This window comes from Pagrus pagrus, assembly GCF_965226575.1.
Source record: "Pagrus pagrus genome assembly, chromosome: 23".
NCBI classification, from domain to species: Eukaryota; Metazoa; Chordata; class Actinopteri; order Spariformes; family Sparidae; genus Pagrus; species Pagrus pagrus.
The window spans coordinates 17,684-39,492 of record NC_140205.1 but is presented as its reverse complement, the minus strand read 5'-3'; the positions used below and the strand labels follow the sequence as shown (position 1 = coordinate 39,492).

The window sequence follows — 21,809 nt, the reverse complement described above, 5'->3', positions numbered from 1 at the left end:
AGTTTTAGACTTTTAACCTCCTTTAGTATTTTATCATTCCTAGTTTTAGAGTTTTATTATTGTATCTTTATTTTACTGCCTCTAGTGTCTCCTCAGTGAAATACATCAACGATAGCATTTCCTCAGTTCCGCAATACCTGTTGTTAATGCCCTGTTTTATTTATTACTATTTATTTTACTCATTTTTTTTTCCTACTTATTGTGTTTTAAGTAGCTGGATACGTGTGTGTAAGTGTGTGTATATGCGTGTGTGGGTGTGTGTGGGTGTATGTGTGTGTGGGGGGGTTGTTGTTGTAAGTGTTGCTGTTTTAATTCTGTAAAGCACTTTGCGCTACATTACATTACATCAACATTGATTGATTGATTTGATTTCATTGGAAATGTCTCATTTTATATTGGATTTTAAAGTGATTTTAAAAGTGGGCCACACAAAAGGGACTTGGCAGAATATTTTTACTGGAGGGATATCTGACTGAAATCTAAAACTACAGTGAAGAGGACAAACAGATCAATATCAATCAGAGTCATAACACTTTAATGTTCATCATACAACAATAAAAACCTGTCAGTGTTTTACAGCCATATCAAATGTAAAACAAAGTGTGTAGAGCTCAGTTTGTAGAGTTCAGTTGAGCTCAGTTTGTAGAGCTGTTTGTAGGGCTCAGTGTGTAGAGCTCAGTTTGTAGAGCTCAGTGTGTAGAGGTCAGTTTGTAGAGCTGTTTGTAGGGCTCAGTTTGTAGAGCTCAGTGTGTAGAGCTCAGTTTGTAGAGCTCAGTTTGTAGAGTTCAGTTTGTAGAGTTCAGATTGTAGAGCTCAGTTTGTAGAGGTCAGTTTGTAGAGGTCAGTTTGTAGAGGTCAGTTTGTAGAGCTCAGTTTGTAGAGTTCAGTTTGTAGAGTTCAGATTGTAGAGCTCAGTGTGTAGAGTTTAGTTTGTAGAGTTCAGTTTGTAGAGTTTAGTTTGTAGAGTTCAGTTTGTAGAGCTCAGTTTGTAGAGTTCAGTTTGTGGAGCTTAGATCAGGTGAGTGCTTGTCAGTTGGGTTCAGGTCTGGTGGATTTGCAGCGGCAGTTAATCACCTCCAAACTGAGGTCGTATCATACCCATGCTTCATCACACACACAGCCTGGTTATGATACAGCCCCAGCTCTGAAGATCAATAATTTTTGTCTGGATTAATTATTAGCTGCTTTCAAACACCATCCCTGTCTTCTCATCAATCAGAGGGACAAAGAGTTCAAAGAGGTTAAAGTGGCTCAGATTTGATGTCAGTAGAAAAATTTTAACAAGAGAAAAATTAATGAAGTTCGATGAACATGATGACTGGAAATAAATGAAGAACTCACCTTTACATATGTAGTCCTTCAGCTTCTGTCCTCTGGAGCTGCAGTGGTGAAGTGACGGAGTGATGGAGGAGTTGAGGGTTTTTAACAACAGGGAGATTTAAGTCTTTATCCTGATCTTCAGATTAACCCTTGGTCATTTCAGACCAGTTTAGACCAGTTTAGTGGGAGTTGTGAAGTCTTTTTGTCTTTAATCTGATTTTGTGACAACAATGTTTTGAGGATTTGGAGGATTGAGGAGGACGACCTGCTCAGGTAAATCTGAAACATCCGGATTAGAAGTCAGACGAGCTGAAAACTCAAAGGTTCTTATTGGATTTGATATCTGCAGACCACCTGCTGCTCTCCACCCTCGACCTTCATTATTGTTCATGTTGCTGCAGGCAAAGAACTAAAAGCTTGACCTCTTGAATAAAGGTTCAATCCAATAGAATTAAAATAAGCATGAGTTATATGTCATTTGAAATGTTTTAGAATACTAATATTAGTACATTTATCTTCATAGTCTGTGTTGTGTGAGTCTCTATGAGCCGTCTGCTGTACACATTATAAATCCCTCTGAGATGAATGCTTTGATTATTCCTCTTTGAGTTGATCAGAATATGAATATAAATATTGATGTGGATTGATTAATCTGCTTCTCTGTGGGTCTGTTGGGTTTCAAATGTGTAATTAAGGAGTAAATGATTGTTTAATTGTTTAGTAAATGGCTTAATTAAATGTTTACATTGAGTTGTTTAAAGGTAAAGTATTTAACGAGCTGCAGGGTGATTCGTGTCTGTTCGAGGATTAAAGGGTTTATGTAATATAAAGATATACGATAATTCACTGACAGCTCGATCAGTCTGAAGATGTTAAGTGAATAGATTACAAATTACTGAGTGATTTTAACCCTATATGTCACAAAAGAACACATTTCTCAAATTGAACATATAGATTAACTTTCAGAGGATTTTATTTTCAACTTTATTTGAAATATATAGGATATCTATTATATATATGGTTTATATATATAAACCATAGATATTGTTTATATATATAAACAATACATATATTGTTTATATATATATAAAACAATAACCACAAATGATTGTGGAACTTACTAAACTTCATGAAGTCTTTTTCTAAAATGAACTTTTCCATCTGTAACGACACACAAAAGGAAAATACAGTAAACTTCTTTCCAAAAAGGTGTTTATTTATCTTGAGTGATGGAAATAAAGAGAAAGATGAAGATAATTTTTCTCAAATTTAACGTCATTTCATATTTTCCACCATCATGATGTTTATTACAGTTTGTTTGTTGTTTGTCTTCATGTTGTTCTGTCAAAGCCATGACAGCTGTTATATCAGTTTATGTTGGGTGAAAATCTTTACGTATAAGGTTTTCATTTTTTTACTTTCTCAGTTTCACAGTTTCACCCTAACCCTAACCCAAAATTAGTTAGATTTTCTTAAATGTAATCGGTCAGTTTTTCAATATTTAAACAATTTAAAAATGTTACACGAGGTGGTTGATATGAACCTGTTCTGACTGTGAAAAGGTCTGTAAGCAGATTAAAGAGTCGTGCTGAAAACGTCAGACAGGAGGTAAATGTGACGACATTAATCCTAAAATGTGACTTTAGGAAAAGTAAAGCAGCTCTTCAGAGTAAATCTGCACTCTAAGTGGTTTATGAGTTTGTATATAAGGAGGCTGGAGTCCTCAGCTGTGGTAGAAAGCTCAGGGTCACAATGGGGAAACACTTCCACCTGTACGAGAACATCTCCAAAGTGAGTCCCTTTGAGGGGCCCCAGTATTACCTGGCCCCTCAATGGGCGTTTCACCTGCAGACCATCTTCATGGGCTTTGTGCTGTTCGCAGGAACTCCTTTAAACTTTATCGTTCTCTTCGTCACACTCAAGTACAAGAAGCTCCGAGTGCCGCTCAACTACATCCTTGTCAACGTCTCCTTGGCAGGATTCCTCTTCGTCACCTTCTCCGTCAGCCAGGTGTTCGCCGCCACCATGAAGGGGTACTTCTTCTTCGGTCACACCATGTGTGCCCTGGAGTCCGCCATGGGATCTATAGCAGGTAAAAACCATACGCTTAAGGTCTTATATCTGCATGTATACAGAATTATTATATATTACCACAGGTGAGTTTCTGTGGGATTATAGGGACATAGCAGGTACAATCATACACTATAGGTGTTATTTCATACAGTATATTATATTCATTATCATACCATGTGAGCTGTGGAGTCTGCTATAGGGAGACAAACTGAGTTTTATTTGTTGAGCTGCAGAAGATTTTAGTAAAACTGTTTGATTGATTTGTTTAATGTTGTTTCTATACATTAATTGTTCGATTTGTTTAATGTTGTTTCTATACATTAATCGTTTCATTGGTTTAATGTTGTTTCTATACATTAATTGTTTGATTGGTTTAATGTTGTTTCCATATATTAATTGTTTGATTGATTTAATGATGTTACTATACATTAATTGTTTGGTTGATTGGTTTAATGATGTTTCTATACATTATTTGTTTGATTGGTTTAATGTTGTTTCTTTACATTATTTGTTTGATTGGTTTAATATTGTTTCTACACATTAATGGTTTGATTGGTTTAATGTTGTTTCTACACATTAATTGTTTGATTGATTGGTTTAATGTTGTTTCTTAACATTAATTGTTTGATTGATTGGTTTAATGTTGTTCCTACACATTAATTGTTTGATTGATTAGTTTAATGTTGTGTCTTTACATTAATTGTTTGATTGATTGGTTTAATGTTGTTTCTTTACATTAATTGTTTGATTGGTTTAATGTTGTTTCTACACATTAATTGTTTGATTGATTGGTTTAATGTTGTTTCTACACATTAATTGTTTGATTGATTGGTATAATGTTGTTTCTACACATTAATTGTTTGATTGATTGGTTTAATGTTGTTTCTACACATTAATTGTCTGATTGATTGGTATAATGTTGTTTCTACACATTAATTGTTTGTTTGATTGATTGGTTTAATGTTGTTTCTACACATTAATTGTTTGCGTGTTGTTCAGGTCTCGTGTCAGCCTGGTCTCTGGCCGTCTTGTCTTTTGAGAGATACCTGGTGATCTGTAAACCGTTTGGAGCCTTTAAGTTCGGCAGTAACCACGCTCTGGCAGCTGTCGCCTTCACCTGGTTCATGGGCATCAGCTGTGCAATCCCACCTTTCTTTGGTTGGAGCAGGTAGGTAACACGCCTGTAACACACCTGTAGGCAGAGATAGAGCAGGTATCAGGTAACTACAGGATTCTTTGTTTTTAAACTATATATCCCTGACCATAACTGTGACATGAGAGAAACAACACAGCACCTGTTAATTGTTTCTGAACCACAGTTCAGAACCAGATTCAGGTTTTCACATACAAAGAATGACTTTTTGGTGAATAACAGTAAACATTGTCAGAAGAGAAATAATGAAGCAAGTAGATTGACTGTGAAGTCCAGAAACATAAATATAAAAATATATACATAATAATGTACAATAAATCTGCTTTTAAAGTCATTCAGGAATTTGCTAACTTTGATAATGTGAAGTATAAATCTAAAGAACAAAGAGTTGGTGTTCATTGGTTGGTGTTGGTGTGATATCTATGGGGAGTGGCATGCTGTCTCTGTGGGGGTCCCGGCCCACCTGGACCTGTCCTGTATTTTTCAGGTACATCCCAGAGGGTTTGGGCTGCTCCTGTGGACCCGACTGGTACACTCACAACGAGGAGTTTAACTGCAGCAGCTACACAAACTTCCTGATGGTGACATGCTTCATCGCTCCGCTCAGCATCATCATCTTCTCCTATTCTCAGCTGCTCGGCGCCCTGAGAGCTGTGAGTTTCAAACCTTTAATGTCTGGGTTTCTGTCCTGGTCTGGAGTTAAAGTTTAACGTCCTCATTCTTGTTCTTCTTCATGTGTTCAGGTAGCAGCTCAGCAGACGGAGTCGGCCTCCACCCAGAAGGCGGAGAAGGAAGTGTCGAGGATGATCATCGTCATGGTGGGCTCCTTCATCACCTGTTATGGTCCGTACGCTCTCGCAGCTCTTTACTTCGCCTACTCGTCAGACGAAAACAAAGATTATCGACTTGTCACCATCCCAGCTTTTTTCTCCAAGAGCTCGTGTGTCTACAACCCGCTCATCTACGTCTTCTTGAACAAACAGGTGAGCATATCACAGACAAGTGAGCAGATCACAGACAGGTAAACAGGTAACAGACAGGTGAGCAGATCACAGAGAGGTGAGCAGATCACAGACAGGTGAACAGGTAACAGACAGGTGAACAGATCACAGACAGGTGAACAGGTAACAGACAGGTGAGCAGATCACAGACAGGTAAACAGGTAACAGACAGGTGAACAGATCACAGACAGGTAAACAGGTAACAGACAGGTGAACAGATCACAGACAGGTGAGCAGATCACAGACAGGTGAGCAGTTTTACTGAGGAGAGTCAGTCTTTTTTTGCACTGCAGAGTCACCTCACCATACACTGTAACCATGGTAACTGTATACAACAAAGATGGCGACAGCTGGAACCTAAAAATGTTTATAAGACAAAAATAAACATCTGTGACAAAGAATAGAGTACAATTTCACCGACTACGTCAACTCAGAACCAAAGGAGCTCCACCAGGTTCAGTGTTCGGTCCGTTTATATTTACAGGGTCAGAGGTCAGAGGTTACAGTCTAGGGTCAGAGGTTACAGTCTAGTGTCAGAGGTCAGAGGTTACAGTCTAGGGTCACAGGTTACAGTCTAGGGTCAGAGCTCAGAGGTTATAGTCTAGGGTCCGAGGTCAGAGGTTATAGAACTAACTATATCCATACATCCTGTGTTTATGGTTCCTTTACTCAAACTCAACATATCACAGATGATCCTTTCACGTTCTTCAGTCGTCTCTGCAGAGTATCAGGCTCGACTGACTCATAAAAAACTGTTTCATCCTCAATTACCCATAATTCAGTTCACAGCTCCCTGATGATTGGTCCTTACACCGTTCAAAAGAAGAGCTGTGAATTCACACATGGAATATTTTTCAGTGCTCTTAATACGGATCACATGAAGCTGACGAGGAGACGACAGTCAGGATGGTAAATAGGTGTTTGTATTAAGATGTATAAGAAGAACCAGCAACCAACAACATGAATAAAAACTCTAAGTTGTAAACAAAGTGGATGATTATGTACAGTATGTGTACATGTTTACATACAGAGTGTAGGGCTCATATACACAGTAACTTTGAAGGATGATACGTGATGTGTGTGACCAGCATTTAAGCTATAAAAATATTATCTATTATGGAAGAAAGTGGATATTTGTTTTCTCAATATAAGAAACTGTTTCTTATATTAAATTTTGTGTTTTAATGAAAATGATTTCACAGTCAATCATTGTTTGTGTTTGATCACAGAGATAAACTTTATTCTCATTCTGCCTCCAAACAACTCGTCCTCATCAAACAGTAACCAGATACAGTTTAATTCATTAAGTCCTCCTACAGAAGCTGCCTCACTATATTTTATACACAGCTCAGCTCTCAGGTGCGTTCAGCTTTCAGGTGCTCACAGGTGCGTTCAGCTCTCAGGTGCGTTCAGCTCTCAGGTGCTCACAGGTGCGTTTAGCTCTCCGGTGAACACTGAACCTCACCGACTGTCTTCAGATACTTCACATCTTCTAAATGAAATGAATCACAAGATTTTAACACTTGAACAACTTTTTGGATCAAATAAAACTTTGAATATGTTACAGATGTGTGTGATTGTTTCTCCTGCTGTTTTCAGGTCAGACCTGATTAATTACAGGTGATAATAATATAATTTATTATTTAATTGACTGAATTATTGATTCTTGTTTTCCTCTCCAGTTTAATGCCTGCATCATGGAGACGGTCTTTGGAAAGAAAATGGATGAATCATCTGAAGTGTCTTCAAAGACAGAGACGTCTTCTGTGTCCGTAGCCTCTTAATAAACATACAGACTTTTACAGATTTTGGAGGGTAATCTTCTTCATGTGTTAATACACTGATGATCAATTTGTAAATACATCAAACTGATATTTATTACTGTAGAATGTCTGTGTTTAGAACAAAAAATCTAATAAAATATGATAAAGGGCTTGTTTGTCCTCAGTTACTTCAGACTACTTATGTGTAATAATTCTGCTCTCTCGGTTCACTCAAAGCAAATACAACAACAAACGGCTTTTAAAATGTTTTTATTGATAAACAGGCTGTCAAAGTACAGCATGAAGTCCAAAACATGGATCAATGACTTTCTGTCTGTGTGCAAATTCAACACAAACTGGAGTGAATAAGTTTGACAGATATCAAATTTGGAGTTACAATTGAACTTAATTTTATTCTCTGTTTAAATAAAAGTCCTAAACTGTTTTAAAGTTCCGTCTTTTCACAAAACATGTCAGTGTTGTAATCAGTCAAATCAATCACTCAAAATAAAGTTTACAGATAAAATCTCTGAGGCACCAAAGAGAGGAAAGGTCAGTGAACTCACCACAATAATAAGAGAAATTAAAACAGTGTTTGTGTAATCGAACAGAGCGAGGGGCAGAAACCAATGACACAAAGGTTGGAAAAAGTGAAATAGAAAAACGTAACAAACGCCTCAAACCAGACGTCCAAATGTAAACACACAAAGTTCTTCAAAAGTTTTACAAAATAAATTAAAATCATGTTTTCTGTCTGCAAATCTGCTCCGTCTCTAGAACTCGTCGTGTCGTAGTAGTGCCTCGCCGAAGTCCGTCACCTGACTTCCGACAAACACGTCGTATTTGTCGAGGATTTCCTTTTTGGCGAGTTTTCCATCCTGAAAGGCAAAATACAATTTCAAAAAAAGACGTTAAACAGGTGTTAAATCGATGTTAAACAGGTGATCAGGTGTTAAACAGGTAAATATGAAGCAGTGGGATCAAAGTGAGCGTTTGACCTTGTTGGCATCGGACTCGTGCAGCAGGTGTTTAGCTTCGGCTTCAGCGTGGTTGTAATCTGCTGGCAGAATCCAGTCCATAGTTTCTTCTTTGTCCATTTTCCCGTCATTGTTTTTGTCTCTGAACTCAGAAAACTGCTGACGTTCTGCTGCCACCCACTCTGGTTCTTCTTCATTGTCCTCTGAGGTAAACATGTCACCTGCAGACCAGACAAACAACTCATTATTTAACCTGTGTAGTCTCACCTGTTACACACCTGGAAATACTCAGCACAAGTACAAATACTCAGAGCTCAGTACAAATACTCAGAACAATAAATACTGATCAGAGTAACATCTGTCTGTAACATCTGTAACGTCCGTCTGTGACAGACTCACCGTTTTAAAACTGATTTATGAACAAGATGATAAAAGAGTAAATGTTAGTTCTTCTTACCGATGTACTCCTGCAGATCGATGAAACCGTCTCCGTTCTTGTCAATGTCTTCTATTGTTTCCTGTGACAGCACCACATGACATTAGTGACATTACATGACATCAGTGACATCATGTCAGTAACATCACACCCACCTGCACCACGATGCCCTTCATGTGTTCGTGATCTTCAGGATGAAGAAATGCTGTGAACTCTTGTTTGTCTGCGATCATGTCTCCATTCGTGTCGGCAACTTTGAAACGTCTCTCGTCTCTGGACATCATGTGAGTGTAGTTATACTCCGAGTCTGTCTGAGGGTCCTCTGTGGAGGTAATCAATCACAGAAATGATCAGAGAATCAATCACAGAACTGATCAGAGAATCAATCACAGAACCGATCAGAGGATCAATCACAGAGAGAGAATCTGTCAACTGCTGAAGTAAAGTCTGTCTGCTGTTGGATGTAGACTGACTCAGTTTCTGTTTAGTTGATGATGAGACTTATTGATTTTTTGAGTGGTTACCTAGGTAACTGCCATATGTGACGTTCTTGTACTCGTCCCAGCTGATCAGGCCATCATTGTTCATGTCGAAGTCTTTCCACTGATGCTCCACGCTGTCAAAAATGTGTTTCTTCTGAGCGGCATTGATCCAAACTTTCAGCTCGTCCTCAGAGACGAAGCCGTCGTTGCTGCTGTCGATTTTATCCACGATGATGCTGCAGAGACACACAATGTTTGAGACGGTTCATTTATTAATTTTTAGATCTAAACTCATGAAGACTAACGACCACTGGATCTGACTGCAACACAATCTGTGTTTATAAATGCTGATGTTGATGATGACGAGATCTGTGACCGAAACATGTCCAACTAAAATAACTTAAGTGTTGAAGCAGGAAACATTTAGAAAAAGTCAAACACAGAAACACCAGAACGTCCTGTTTCATACAAAGACCAACAAACTGAACTTGTTGAACCGGTCCTGCGAGTTGCTGAGAACTGGAACCAGGAAACACCTGGACACCTTTACTGGAACTACACCTGCAGCACAGGAACTACACCTGCAGCACAGCAGCTACACCTGCAACACAGCAGCTACACCTGCAGCACAGCAGCTACACCTGCAGCACAGGAACTACACCTGCAACACAGCAGCTACACCTGCAGCACAGGAACTATACCTGCAACACAGCAGCTACACCTGCAGCACAGCAGCTACACCTGCAGCACAGGAACTACACCTGCAGCACAGGAACTACACCTGCAACACAGCAGCTACACCTGCAGCACAGGAACTACACCTGCAACACAGCAGCTACACCTGCAACACAGCAGCTACACCTGCAGCACAGGAACTACACCTGCAACACAGCAGCTACACCTGCAACACAGGTGATGGAAATAAACGTTTGTATAAAAAGCTTCTTGTCTTGAACTGTAAATGATTTAATAAAATAAAACATGTTGTCTTCTCTCAGAAACATTAAAATTATTATTTGTCTCGGCTGAGCTGACGGACGTTTGTCTTCCTTTTGAACTCACCTGAGCCTCCGTTTGCTCTCCTCTGGTGGCAGCTGGTCGAAGGTTTTGGCCTCGTCTTGACCCAGAAAAGCTTCGTGGTCGTAGTCGTAGTTTTTGCCATCATCATGTTCGAGGTGACTGAGAGGCTCGTCTTCATGGACTCGACTCTTCTTGTCTGTCGGTTTACTGCTGCCGTAGACGACGCAGAGGACGAAACACATCAGCAGAGGACGGATCATCGTTACACACTGATCCAGAGACACAAACACACATCGGATCATTAAAACCGAACATAATGTTAAAATAATAATGTGATTTATTAAATAATCATGTGATTTTTAAAATAATAATATGATTAATAAATCATAATATTATTTATTAAATAATCATGTGATTTTTTAAATAATTAATATGATTTATTTAATGATAATATGATTTATTAAATGATAATGTGATTTATTAAAGATGGCTCCAACAGATGTTAAAGGTATTTCAGATAAAACAATTAACATGTTCCTCAAGTTCTGTACAAGTTAGAGGACAGTTTGAGTTCATATGAAAATAAAACATCAGGTTAGAAAATCAACAGATTAAAACATTTTATATTTTACTTAAAACTAATAAGACTAAAAAGTGAGTATGTGACATTAAAGTACTGAATTTTTTTTACTGTACTTAAGTAAATGTACCTGTTGTTTTAACTTGTTCCTCATCTGCTCAGTTTACTTTTGACCAAACATTAACATCAGACTAATAATATCAATAATACATTTAATAATAAATAGTTTATGTTTATTGTAATATTAATAAATTGATGATAATCATTATTGTTCTTTAAATATTAAACATTATTTACAGGCTAAATCAAATATAAATATCTTGACTGTGATGGTTTTGTGTTGATAACGTTATCACTTATTGATAAACGTTGGAAACTATAAACATGTTCAGCCTGCACGAACATGAAGCAGCTGTAATAAACCGCCAGTCTCACCTGTGTGGCTGCAGCTCGTGCACCTGGACTCTGTGTCGTGTTGGTCTCTCGCGGACTGGGTCTCGTGTGCTGTATCTCCCGGGTCAGGGTCTGTTTTCTCTGCCGTCCATGTCACCCTCCGGCCCGCAGGAATGTTTCCGTGCTCTCGCTGCCAATCCGGCGCCTTCTAAAGCACGTTCTCCGATGTAATTGGTCCACTTCAGCAAGCGCTCGTGTTCGTAAAATTACGTCAGAGGGCTTGGTCATCGTACTGTCTCGTCATTGGCTGTTGGCTTCGTGTGGACCAATGGCAGCAGCAGGAGAGAGCCAGCGGGGAGGAAAGAGTCAGCGGGTCTGCCACGTCCTCAGATGATGATGATGATGATGATGATGATGATGATCCGGTTTAAACAGAATAAATATTGATCTTCTTAAATAAACTTTAAATTTGAATTTAAACCGAACGGATCCTCTTTATAGATAGATAGATGATGATTTACCCCTGAGAAGAAATTAACCCATAACAAGTACAGATACAATCAAAATGTAAGGGCTAATATAGGCCTAGATAACAAAAAGTACTATAGATGATATGCAAACAAAACAATAAAGTACAGTAAAATGCTTAAGCAGTTACAAGAATAAGATATAATACTGAGGTAAATAAAATAAAATGCTGAGCAAAGTGGAACTTAGTGGAAGTTAAGGTGCAGTTTTATTTACAGTGATAATAATTTAAAGTGCAATAAATAAATGATGTGTGTGTTTTTGCGTGGGCATTGTACAGTCTGACGGTACCAGGCAGGAATAATTTCCTGTGCTTTTCCTTAAGGCAGCAAAAGGGGTTGAAGGAGTCTGTTGCTGAAGCTGCTCTTTAGCTTGTCCAGGGTTTTGTGGAGGGGATGAGAGACATTGTCCATGATCACCAGCAGTTTTGCCAGCATCCTGTCCTCCACCACCTCCTCCAGGGTGACGAGCTTAAGGCCAACAACAGACCCTGCCTTTTTAATGAGTTTATTTAGTCTGTTTGCGTCCTTGATGCCTGCACCCCAGGACACCACAGCGAAGAAGATGGTGCTTGCAACAACAGACTGATAGAACATCTAGAGCAGGGATGGGAAACCTCCGGCCTCCGGGCCGTATGCGGCCCGCCAGACTGTTCGGTCCGGCCCGCGAGGCAATCCATAACTGCACACACAAACAATTAATTCAGTAAAAATTATTTAAAATGTGCAATTAAATGCCCCCGGGGCTGGTGTCTGTCTTTCCAGGCCATGATCAAGGTCATTGAACACAACATCAGCCTAACTGTCATCGCGTGTCGTGTCCTCAGTGATTGACAGGTGACAACAACCAGAGGAGACTAGCGTTGTCTAACACGGAACATGGCTACTAGAAGAAGAAAAGTGTCGCTCTTTCCAGGACAAATGGACTTATGAGTTCTTCTTCGTGAACGTGAGAGCGAGCCCGTGTGCCTGGTGTGTGGGGACGCGCTGGCCCTGATGAAAAAGGCAAACCTTGAGCGTCGTTACAGCGCGAAACATGCTAAACTGGATGCCTTGAAAGGACAAGCGCGGGTGGAGAAAGTTGCTGCTCTCCGACGGAGTTTGAGGGACCAGGACAACGTGGCGCAGGCTAGCTTCGTGGTCAGCAGCTAATTTAGTAATATGAGACAACTCAGATCTGTCATTTTCGAGTGATTTAAAGCTTATTTGTCCCAGAGGGGCAATTGCAGACTCATGAAGAGTAGTACAATTAACAAGAAGTTAATGTTGGACTTCTCAGATGGCTGTATTTTTTTTATATCACATCAGAATGCTCTGAAATGATTTGAGGTACATTATAAGGTTGTCTACTATCAATCTGAGGTGAAATTGTTCAGTGGAAACAGGGAGTTTTCTTTCAATAGCAAACTGAATTCACGGGGAATATAACTCAATCTCGCATTTTCGAGTGATTAAAAGCTGATATATGACATTTTACACGGCTGAATTTTTTGAATTTCATGATTTGAGGTACATTATAAGTTTATTTACTGCTTTAACTACTAAACATCAGTAAATATAAAACCAACAAGAACAGATTATTAAAAAATACATTGGATTAAAACAATAAGAGAGACTGAGATGGAACAAAATTGGCTAAAACATTAATTAATGGTCATGATATTTATGTTATTGCAATTAAGTTAAAAAGGTCATAAAAATTATGCTGTGAGCTGCTTACCTTAAAAACAAATTTCATGGCCCCTGAGGGATGGTATGAAAATTGAAATGGCCATCGATGGGAAAAAGGTTCCCCACCCCTGCTCTAAAAACTAATTCAGGGGACCTTTAGTCATTACCTAAATATATATATTGTTGTGAAATAAAAAATCAAGTTCTGAGATACTGTTAGACTTTTTCCTAGCAATTGTTATTTTATTGAGCTTGGATGACACACAAGTTATGCTTATGCTATTGATTCAATATACTACCATGACTTGTCAGAGTTTAAAATGTTCAGTTAATTAAAAAATAATTAAATTTTAAGTTCTGTTAATGTAAAATACAATTTGATGACGTGTAAAGGCCCACAGTTTCCCTCTCCGCATGCGCAGGCATGTTCAAGGCCAGACGAGTGACCACAGGGCCACAGCTAAAACTAATTTGTGGTGAATGATAAGTAATTTTTTGCTGTTGGTGATAGCCTACTGTAACTGAATACCGAAATCTGGAAGTCCTTACTCTGAAATTTGAGCAGTGTTGATATCACAGTCTGTGTGCCGAGGTAAAGTTAGCTAGTAGCTGTAGCCTGTCACTGATTGAGTAGGCTTAAATGCGGGAGTAATAGGTGGCCAACTAGCCAGAGAAAACGTCTTGGCAAGCTAACTTAATATGGGATTACCCATTAGCCACAGTTAGCATGTAGGCTAGCTACGTTTATAAACTTCAGCTACCTCATTTACTTTAGCTAGCCTACTAACAAACTAGCGCACATATAGGTTCTGTGTTAGCGAGTTATCTTTAGTATTTAATCAAAAGCTGCACCTCATCTAGCTGATCAGGAAGAACTATAATATAGGCTTATATCATCATTTTACAGTATCTCACACCTTGTGACTCACGTTCACACCATCTATAAACTATATTATATTATACTATAAGCTTGCCGGTAAGTCTCCCTCCCGTTCAGCGTTCTCCATCTGCTATCCCACCGCTGCGGGCTCAAGGCCGGAGCCCTGGCGTGTAAGTGTCCTCCACGACACATCCCTCTCATGTTATCGTTAGAACCTATTGCCTGGTCTGTCCGGCGTTCTCTGGCTGTCTGCTCGTTGCTGTTTTCTTTCTGTTTCAGCGGACCTGCACCGTGCTATCATGCCCCCGCTCACCTCTCCTCCCGGCTGTGACAGCTGCGCCCGCCTGGTCGGGAAGATCCACGAGCTCGAAGGACGGATCTCCACTCTTTACAAGATTCAGGAAGCCGAGAAACTTATGGACACCATCACTTTTGGACCAGTCCAAACCGATACAACCAGTGCCCTGCAGCCTGACACTACTGTCCCCTACAATGTCAGCCCGACCACGCCCACCTTTCCTCCAGAACCTGTCACTGCTCATTGTCCTGCGAATGCTGCTCCCCCTCCCCTCACTGTTTCTGAGACCTCCTGGCTACGGCTTGGGGCTAAACCCAAGGCCCCGGTCAGCTCCACCCCCTCCCATCATGATAACTGGACCCAAGTCTGTACCTACCTACAAAAGCTGAAAAGGCAGAAAGCTGAATATTTGCAAAGGATGAAAAGGGTGAAAAGCTGAAAGTAATAGGCTGAAAGAGCTTAAAAAGCTGAACAGTTTGACAGCCAAACAGTTTCTGTAGCTGCACATATGCTGGAGCAGTAGCAGAACCAAAGCTGAAAATGTCCCCATAAGAATGAATTGGAAAACACCTCCCAAACACCTGCAGGTTTAGAAAAAAGTGTAATGGTTATGGCCAAAATATGTATACAGTGAGTAACAGGAGACATTGCTGAACCATGTGATGTCTTTTTTATTTCTGTAGAGTGAAAAATGAGGGTGCAAGAGCGAGAGACAAAACCGGTACCGTCTGCTCCACTCCAGAAATTTAGGCTCAAATTAACACTGCGGCTTATGGGGGAGTTGCTGGAGTGCTTGTCGCTCGAGGGCTTCTACAGCCAAAAGTTTAAGTCCTACATCTGAGATAAGAACATCACCTGAAAGCCAACAAGATTTCCTACATTTCTATGTATATATTGTCTATGTGAAGTAAAAGATGTGGGACCCAAATCAAGCTGAAGAGAGTTTTTTCTAAAGTTTTTGCAGCTGCTCTCCACTCTAGCGATGATGTTCTGCACTCTAGCTCACGCAATACACACCCATTATAAACCCAGAAGAGGAGCTAAAAATCCTTCACACTAAAACTGTGATGATTTCAAAACCGTAAAAGATTTAAAAATTTTGAAAAACAAGTTCAATAGTTCAAGGTGTTGTGAATAGTTGGAATGGTGTCTCTAGCTGAAAGTATGAGGGAGAAGAAGAGGTTGAAAGTGGATGAGTTTTGAGGAGGATTTGAAGATTTTACCATTTGCTTCCATATTAATTTTTTTTTTGAAAAAGCTGAATATTTGAAAAAGTTGAAAAGCTAAAAAGCTGAAAAGTACAAGGCTGAAAGAGCTGAAAAAGCTGAACATTTTGATAGTTGAACGGTTTCTATAGCTGAACGTATGCTGAAGTAGTAGCAGAATGAAATTTGAGAAAATCCCCATAAGGATGAATGGGAAAAAATTCGCAGAAAAAGCTGAATATTTCCAAAAGTATAAAAGATAGAAAAGCCAAAAAGAATACCAGTAATGTCCTTAACGAGCTGAACATTTTGATAGTTGAATGGTTTCTGTAGCTCAAAATTTGTAGGAGGAGAAGCGAGCCGAAAAACGTACGGAATCATGAATAATAAATTCCGGAAGAACAATAGTGTGAATGCGGAGTCAGCATTCACACTAATAAAACACAGGCAGCTCTATGTTTTTCCTGTGTGATGTTCAGGGACAGGTCAGGACAGTCTGAAGACAGAGAGCTCTGAGGTTGAAGTCTTATGCACCGTGAGACAGTGACAGGTCTGTAGGCTACCTACGTCCTGACCACATGTCAGCTGTTCAGCTGCAGGAGAGGAAACTCCGCTGTTCTCAGCTCCACTGCGACGAGCGCTTTTTAAACAGTGCAGCGCAGATCCGGTGTGTTTATCAAAGCTTGGTCGCAGTGCTGAGGCATTGGGTCTGGTTGAGCTGCGTTTGGGCTACATTAAAACTTTATAGATCCATGGGCAGTGATCAGTGTCGGCAGCTTTTTAACTCGTTAAATAATTGTGCTCCAGTATAATCGGTACGCCTGAAACTCATCCAGTGAGAAACGTTCCGCGGTGCAAAAATAAGTGCGATTAAACTGCGTTAATTTTTGTAACGCGTTAATTTTTGTGTAATTAATTAATCTTAATTAACGCGTTAAAGTCCCGTCCCTAATTATTATTATTATTATTATTATTATTATTATTATTTCTTCTTACTTGAATCATAGGTCATATCATAAGTCTAATCATGTCTAGCCACTACTTGCTAAGAGGCTAGGCCTATGAATTATTTTTTATTTTATTTTTTGAATTACATTTTTTCCCTTTTACTCGTATTTTACCACAAAATAGTGTTTTTGATGTTTATATCGTTACACAAATTAAATAAAAATGACCAGTGTCTGTCTCCTGTTCTCTGCTGTTAGCGAGCAGCTGCTCTCTCCCTGGGTCTCAGTGCTTGTTTTCAACAGAGCTCTGACACTCTGACAGCCTGCTCTCATTGGCCCTCATTTATCACTCTTGCGTGAAAACGGGTGCAGATCTGAGCGCAGAATTGGTCTTATGACAGGACACGCGTGTGATTTATGAAACATTCGTATCTGACCAATCCCAGTGTACGAATAATTGGGTCTTGATAAATGCGGCGGCTGAATTCGATCGTCATTAACATGTTACGCCCTTAAATATTCCTGGTTCGGAGGCCTCGCCCACTGAGGTCAAACATGCAGAGAAGAAACACTGACAAGAAGAGAAACTTCTTCTTGTGAATGAGGTCCTGTCTCCTCCGTGTAGCCCCAAGTGGAGGCGGTGCTGGCCACGGGTCCATGGGCATTGGCTCATCTGGCTGCACCAGCACATCAGAAGGCACTCCATTCACTAATGCAATGTTGTGCAAAACTGAACAGGCCAAAATAATATCGCACACTTTCTCTGGGGTATACAGCAACGTTCTCCTTGCTGGTCCAAGACAGAGCCACCTGCCCTTCAGCAACCCAAAGCAGCGCTCCACTGTGACCCGTGTGCGTGTGTGCGCACAATTGAATCTGCGCTCCTGCTCTGTAGCAGGGTTTGCCAGCAGGGTTATTAGGTAATGCGTTAGAGCAGAGTGAGGAATCGGAGGCAACAGAGGAGAGAAGTGCAACGGATCCGGAAGAAGAAAACCAGCGGGAGTCAGAAAATGATGAGCGGGAGGAAACCGCAAAGGAGGGAAGGAGATAGCAGCAAGGCAAAAGAGGTGAAGAGGGTGAACACCAGACGGGGAAAAAAAGAAGGAAATATGACGAAAATGATCTGGGTCTGGGCTTCACTTGGATTGGTGATACAGACTGCCCAAAGCCGCAGTGCGTGGTGTGCAGTGAGGTTCTAGCAAACAGCTGCCTGAAGCCTTCTTATCTACGTCGCCACCTTCACACAAAGCATGCTAATGTAGTTCAAAAGCCCCTTACATTTTTTAAATCAAAATTAGAGGAGTTGCAAAACAGCCCAAAACAACTTCAGTTTCATTCATATGTTGGGTCTACAAAAGACGCATTACGGGCTTCATATCTTGTCAGCTACAGAATAGCGAGAAAGTAGCTGCCCCACACAATTGCCGAAGACGTGTGCTTGCCAGCTGCCAAAGAGATGGTGGGATGCATGATTGGAGAGAAAGAAGCAAAAAAGTTAGACATGATTCTGAAACTGGTGAACTTCATTAAAGTTAGCCCACTAAATTCAAGACTGTTCACACTGTTATGCAATGAGATGGGCAGCGAACACAAAGCATTGCTGCTGCACACTGAAGTGCGTTGGTTGTCCCGCGGCAAAGTGTTAACAAGGCTTTTTGAACTGCGACACGAGCTTCAGCAGTTTTTTGAGGACAATCCCTTTCATTTGGCTTCCAGTCTGCATGACGAAGACTTTCTGAAGAGGCTCGCCTATCTGGCAGACATATTTTTTGCTCTGAATGAACTGAATCTAAGTCTGCAGGGAGTCAGTGTTACCGTGTTCAACACACAAGACAAGATCGAAGCTATGATGAAGAAGCTACGGTTCTGGGCGAGCTGTGTGAGTGGGAACACACTCCTGTGTTTCCCTACGCTTCACGAGTTCTTGGGGGAAAATGACGTGCACCTGGGGTGAGCATGTGAAAAGTCTCATAATTGAACACCTCAACCAACTCGCCGAGCAGCTACGGAAATACTTCCCACCTATAGACACATCTCAAGCGTGGATTTGCAATCCATTTGAAGTTTCCCTCCCGGCCCCACAGCTGTCATTTCACAAGCAGGAACAGCTGATTGAGCTGTCATCTGATGGGGCACTGCAGTTGCAGTTAAAACGAAAGACACTTGTGGATTTTTGGACTGAGTCAATGCCATCATACACAGTCCTGGCAAAGCAGGCCTTGAGAGTTTTGATGCCCTTCGCTACAACTTATCTATGCGAGGCTGGTTTCTCTGCTCTGACAGCAGTTAAGACTAAACATTGGCAAAGACTGGATGCTGTTGAGAAAGATTTGAGGCTTAAACTGTCTTCAATTGTGCCAAACATCGGAGAGCTTTGTGCCAAGATGCAGGCCCACCCGTCGCATTAATATGGGTAAGTATTTGGCCAAATGGTTCTCAGAAGCAGAGGTTCGAAGAACAAACAAGCATTTTATTTTGAAAAATCGTCTTCTTTGCTCTCTAGACAGAGTGATAAACAAATAGGCTATGAAACCTTCTATAACTAGACTAATGGCAAAAACAGACAAAACACAGAAAACAAAACAAACCAAGACTGAACAAAAAATCACTACAAAAGGGAGGATAAAATAATAGACTGATCTTACTCTACTCTTCAGAGGGATAACTATGAAAATGTATTAACAAAAAACGCTCCAAAAGGAGGGAAACAAAAAAAGGCTACAAACTTAAACTACACTGCACGCCTAGGCTAGAAAAAACTATGAAAACAAAGTCACTCCAAAAGGGAGGAAAAAGCAACAAGGCTATGAAACAAGTACTAGATCTATAAAATAAACAGAAAAAAACTTACAACAGAAAATCACTCTTCTAAAGAGGAAACAAGAGATATCAAAATACAAACGTGGTCTTTGGAACAAGACAAGACTGTGGACATGAAGGCTGGAGGCACATGAACAAACGAGACACTCTGGCACAGGACAAAGGGAGACGCAGACTATAAGACACATGAGGTTAATGGGGAACAGGTGGAAACAATCAGGGATCAGGGGAGACGTCAGACCGGTGACACAAGAGGAAGGGCAAGTGACCTGAAATGAGAGGAGAGTTATTTTTCAAAATAAAACATGAAAATGACAAGACAGAAAAACCAGGACAAGACACCACTCGCTGCGTTGTGACAGCTGCAGGCTGAGCCACCTGCGCTGCACTTAAAAATCCTCAGGATCCTGTTTTATTTTAGTTTTTTTAATCTGTTCCTGAGCAATGCTCTTTGTTATTTATGTTGTGTGTAACTTTATTGCAATTTAATTCAAATTACTGGCGTTCTCATTTTAATTCCATAACCTGTGTTATGATGACGGGGTTGTGTTAGCTCCACGGTCATTTTTGTTCAACACGGCTCAAATTATTATAACATTTTCCCCAATTTATCTGCTTTCTGCCTCTGATCCTGAGCCTTTCATCCACCCTCTTTGCTCTTAAAAGTGGAAGCTTGCGCATAACTTTGTTGCATTATATTGAAAATGTGTTACAGTGTTTCAGATTAATTCAAATGCCAGAGCGCATTGTTGTAATGGATTATTTTTATTATATGTGTGTTCTGGTCATTTGAGCATGATTAAACATGCTGCCTTTAATATGGCTATAAAAAAGCTTGTTGCATTTTGTTTTTTTTTAAGGTGTGGGGGATTGGGGGTGCGTCAACCCGGTTGGGACATAGAAGGGGATGCGTGGCTAAAAAAGTTTGGGAACCGCTGCGTTAGAGGATAACCCTTGTCACCTAGAAGAACCATACCAAAATGTTTATCATTTGATACCTTGTTTAGTTTAATGCAGTTTATCTAGGGTAGCTACTTACCGAGGAGATGACTTTGGCCCTGCAGTGCGCCCTCCTGCAGCTGCGCGCCAACACAGCTGTTTTGAAATATAAAAGAATCGTGTGTCCCCCCGGCCACCTGGCCACCACGTTTAAAAGTGATAGCTTGGCATGACAAATCACCTGTACATTTATCGAGTGGTAGTTTTTGCGATTGATGAATGTGTAATCATTCATGGATGGTGCCTTCAGACGCACATGAGTGCAATCAATTGTTCCAACCACATTCGGAAACCCATCAATCTCATAAAATTGCCTTTTTGTATTATTATTTCAAATTTTAATGTGCAATAATTAGTTGTCATGTTAGGCTATTTAGCCTATTATATTGTTTTATTTTACAAAAAAGTGGTATCAGTAGAAAAGTGGGCTTTTTAAAAAAAAAAAATTTTTTTGTTTTATTAGTTTTAAGAATCCGTTTTGATCTGTTCTAAATATGTGACTGCTTATGCTTAATGACAGCTGAGGTTTGTTTAATTATTATTTTCAGACTCTGCTATGCTGCACCGCAAATCCACAGACTCAGATTTGCGTACACGAGCTCAGACCTGACGTGAGATCTGATCGTAGCTTCCGCTCACGTCCAAATTGATAAATGCCGAAGCTTGCGTGGAAATGGTCACACGCACGGTTTTCTGCCGTACGTTCGTTTGATAAATGAGGGCCATTGTCTGTTGAGAATTTATTTTGAAGAACCATATTTAATTTGTAAGGGTTAATAAGTTAGTATTCATGTTAAGAAGTTCATGTGATAGATAATTAGTTAAAAACATGGATTATAGTTCTTCGTCGCTACGACGGATTTCCGTCATTCAAACTTAACAGAGGCGACTTGTGAGATCAATGTAGATCGGAGGAGAACTGTTGGCGGATGCTTATTGACAGATTGTCACACTCTACAGTCAATGGTATCATTAACAGCGTGTGCACACGTGACCAATGAATGAGTGCAGTGACCCACACAGGGCGGGATCTCAACACGGAGCGGCGCTAAAGTTTAGCTGCTGAGCTAGCAAGGACTCGTTGCGCTGCTACATTATCAACTGAGTTTAATCAGCACGTGAGACCTCGTCTGACACGGAGAGTCTCCTGTTGTGTGCTACATATGTGAAATAACAACTACAATCTGGACTTTGTCTGTAGTGTATCTTTGTTAAACGGCTTCATTCAGCGTCTCTCCCTCCCCTCTGGCACCGTGAATTACCA

At 40.2% G+C, this 21,809-nt stretch overlaps 2 protein-coding genes across 2 annotated transcripts; one reads left to right on the top strand and one right to left on the bottom strand.

Moving 5' to 3' along the window:
* The first annotated feature begins 2,661 nt into the window (after window positions 1-2,661).
* opn1sw1 (opsin 1 (cone pigments), short-wave-sensitive 1) lies at window positions 2,662-7,423 on the top strand. The gene is made up of 5 exons (XM_084345903.1): window positions 2,662-3,412; window positions 4,393-4,561; window positions 5,034-5,199; window positions 5,290-5,529; window positions 7,230-7,423. Exons 1-5 carry the CDS (start codon window positions 3,073-3,075, stop codon window positions 7,329-7,331), a joined length of 1,017 nt encoding a protein of 338 aa, XP_084202029.1. The 5' UTR covers window positions 2,662-3,072; the 3' UTR covers window positions 7,332-7,423.
* Window positions 7,424-7,564: 141 nt separating this feature from the next.
* Window positions 7,565-11,526, bottom strand: calua (calumenin a). Its single transcript, XM_084345205.1, has 7 exons — window positions 11,241-11,526; window positions 10,268-10,494; window positions 9,248-9,441; window positions 8,879-9,045; window positions 8,745-8,805; window positions 8,309-8,508; window positions 7,565-8,188 (listed from the first exon to the last, which is right to left on the bottom strand). The coding sequence occupies exons 2-7, from the start codon at window positions 10,483-10,485 to the stop codon at window positions 8,084-8,086; spliced, it is 945 nt and encodes a 314-aa protein (XP_084201331.1). The 5' UTR covers window positions 10,486-10,494; window positions 11,241-11,526; the 3' UTR covers window positions 7,565-8,083.
* Window positions 11,527-21,809: the final 10,283 nt, after the last annotated feature.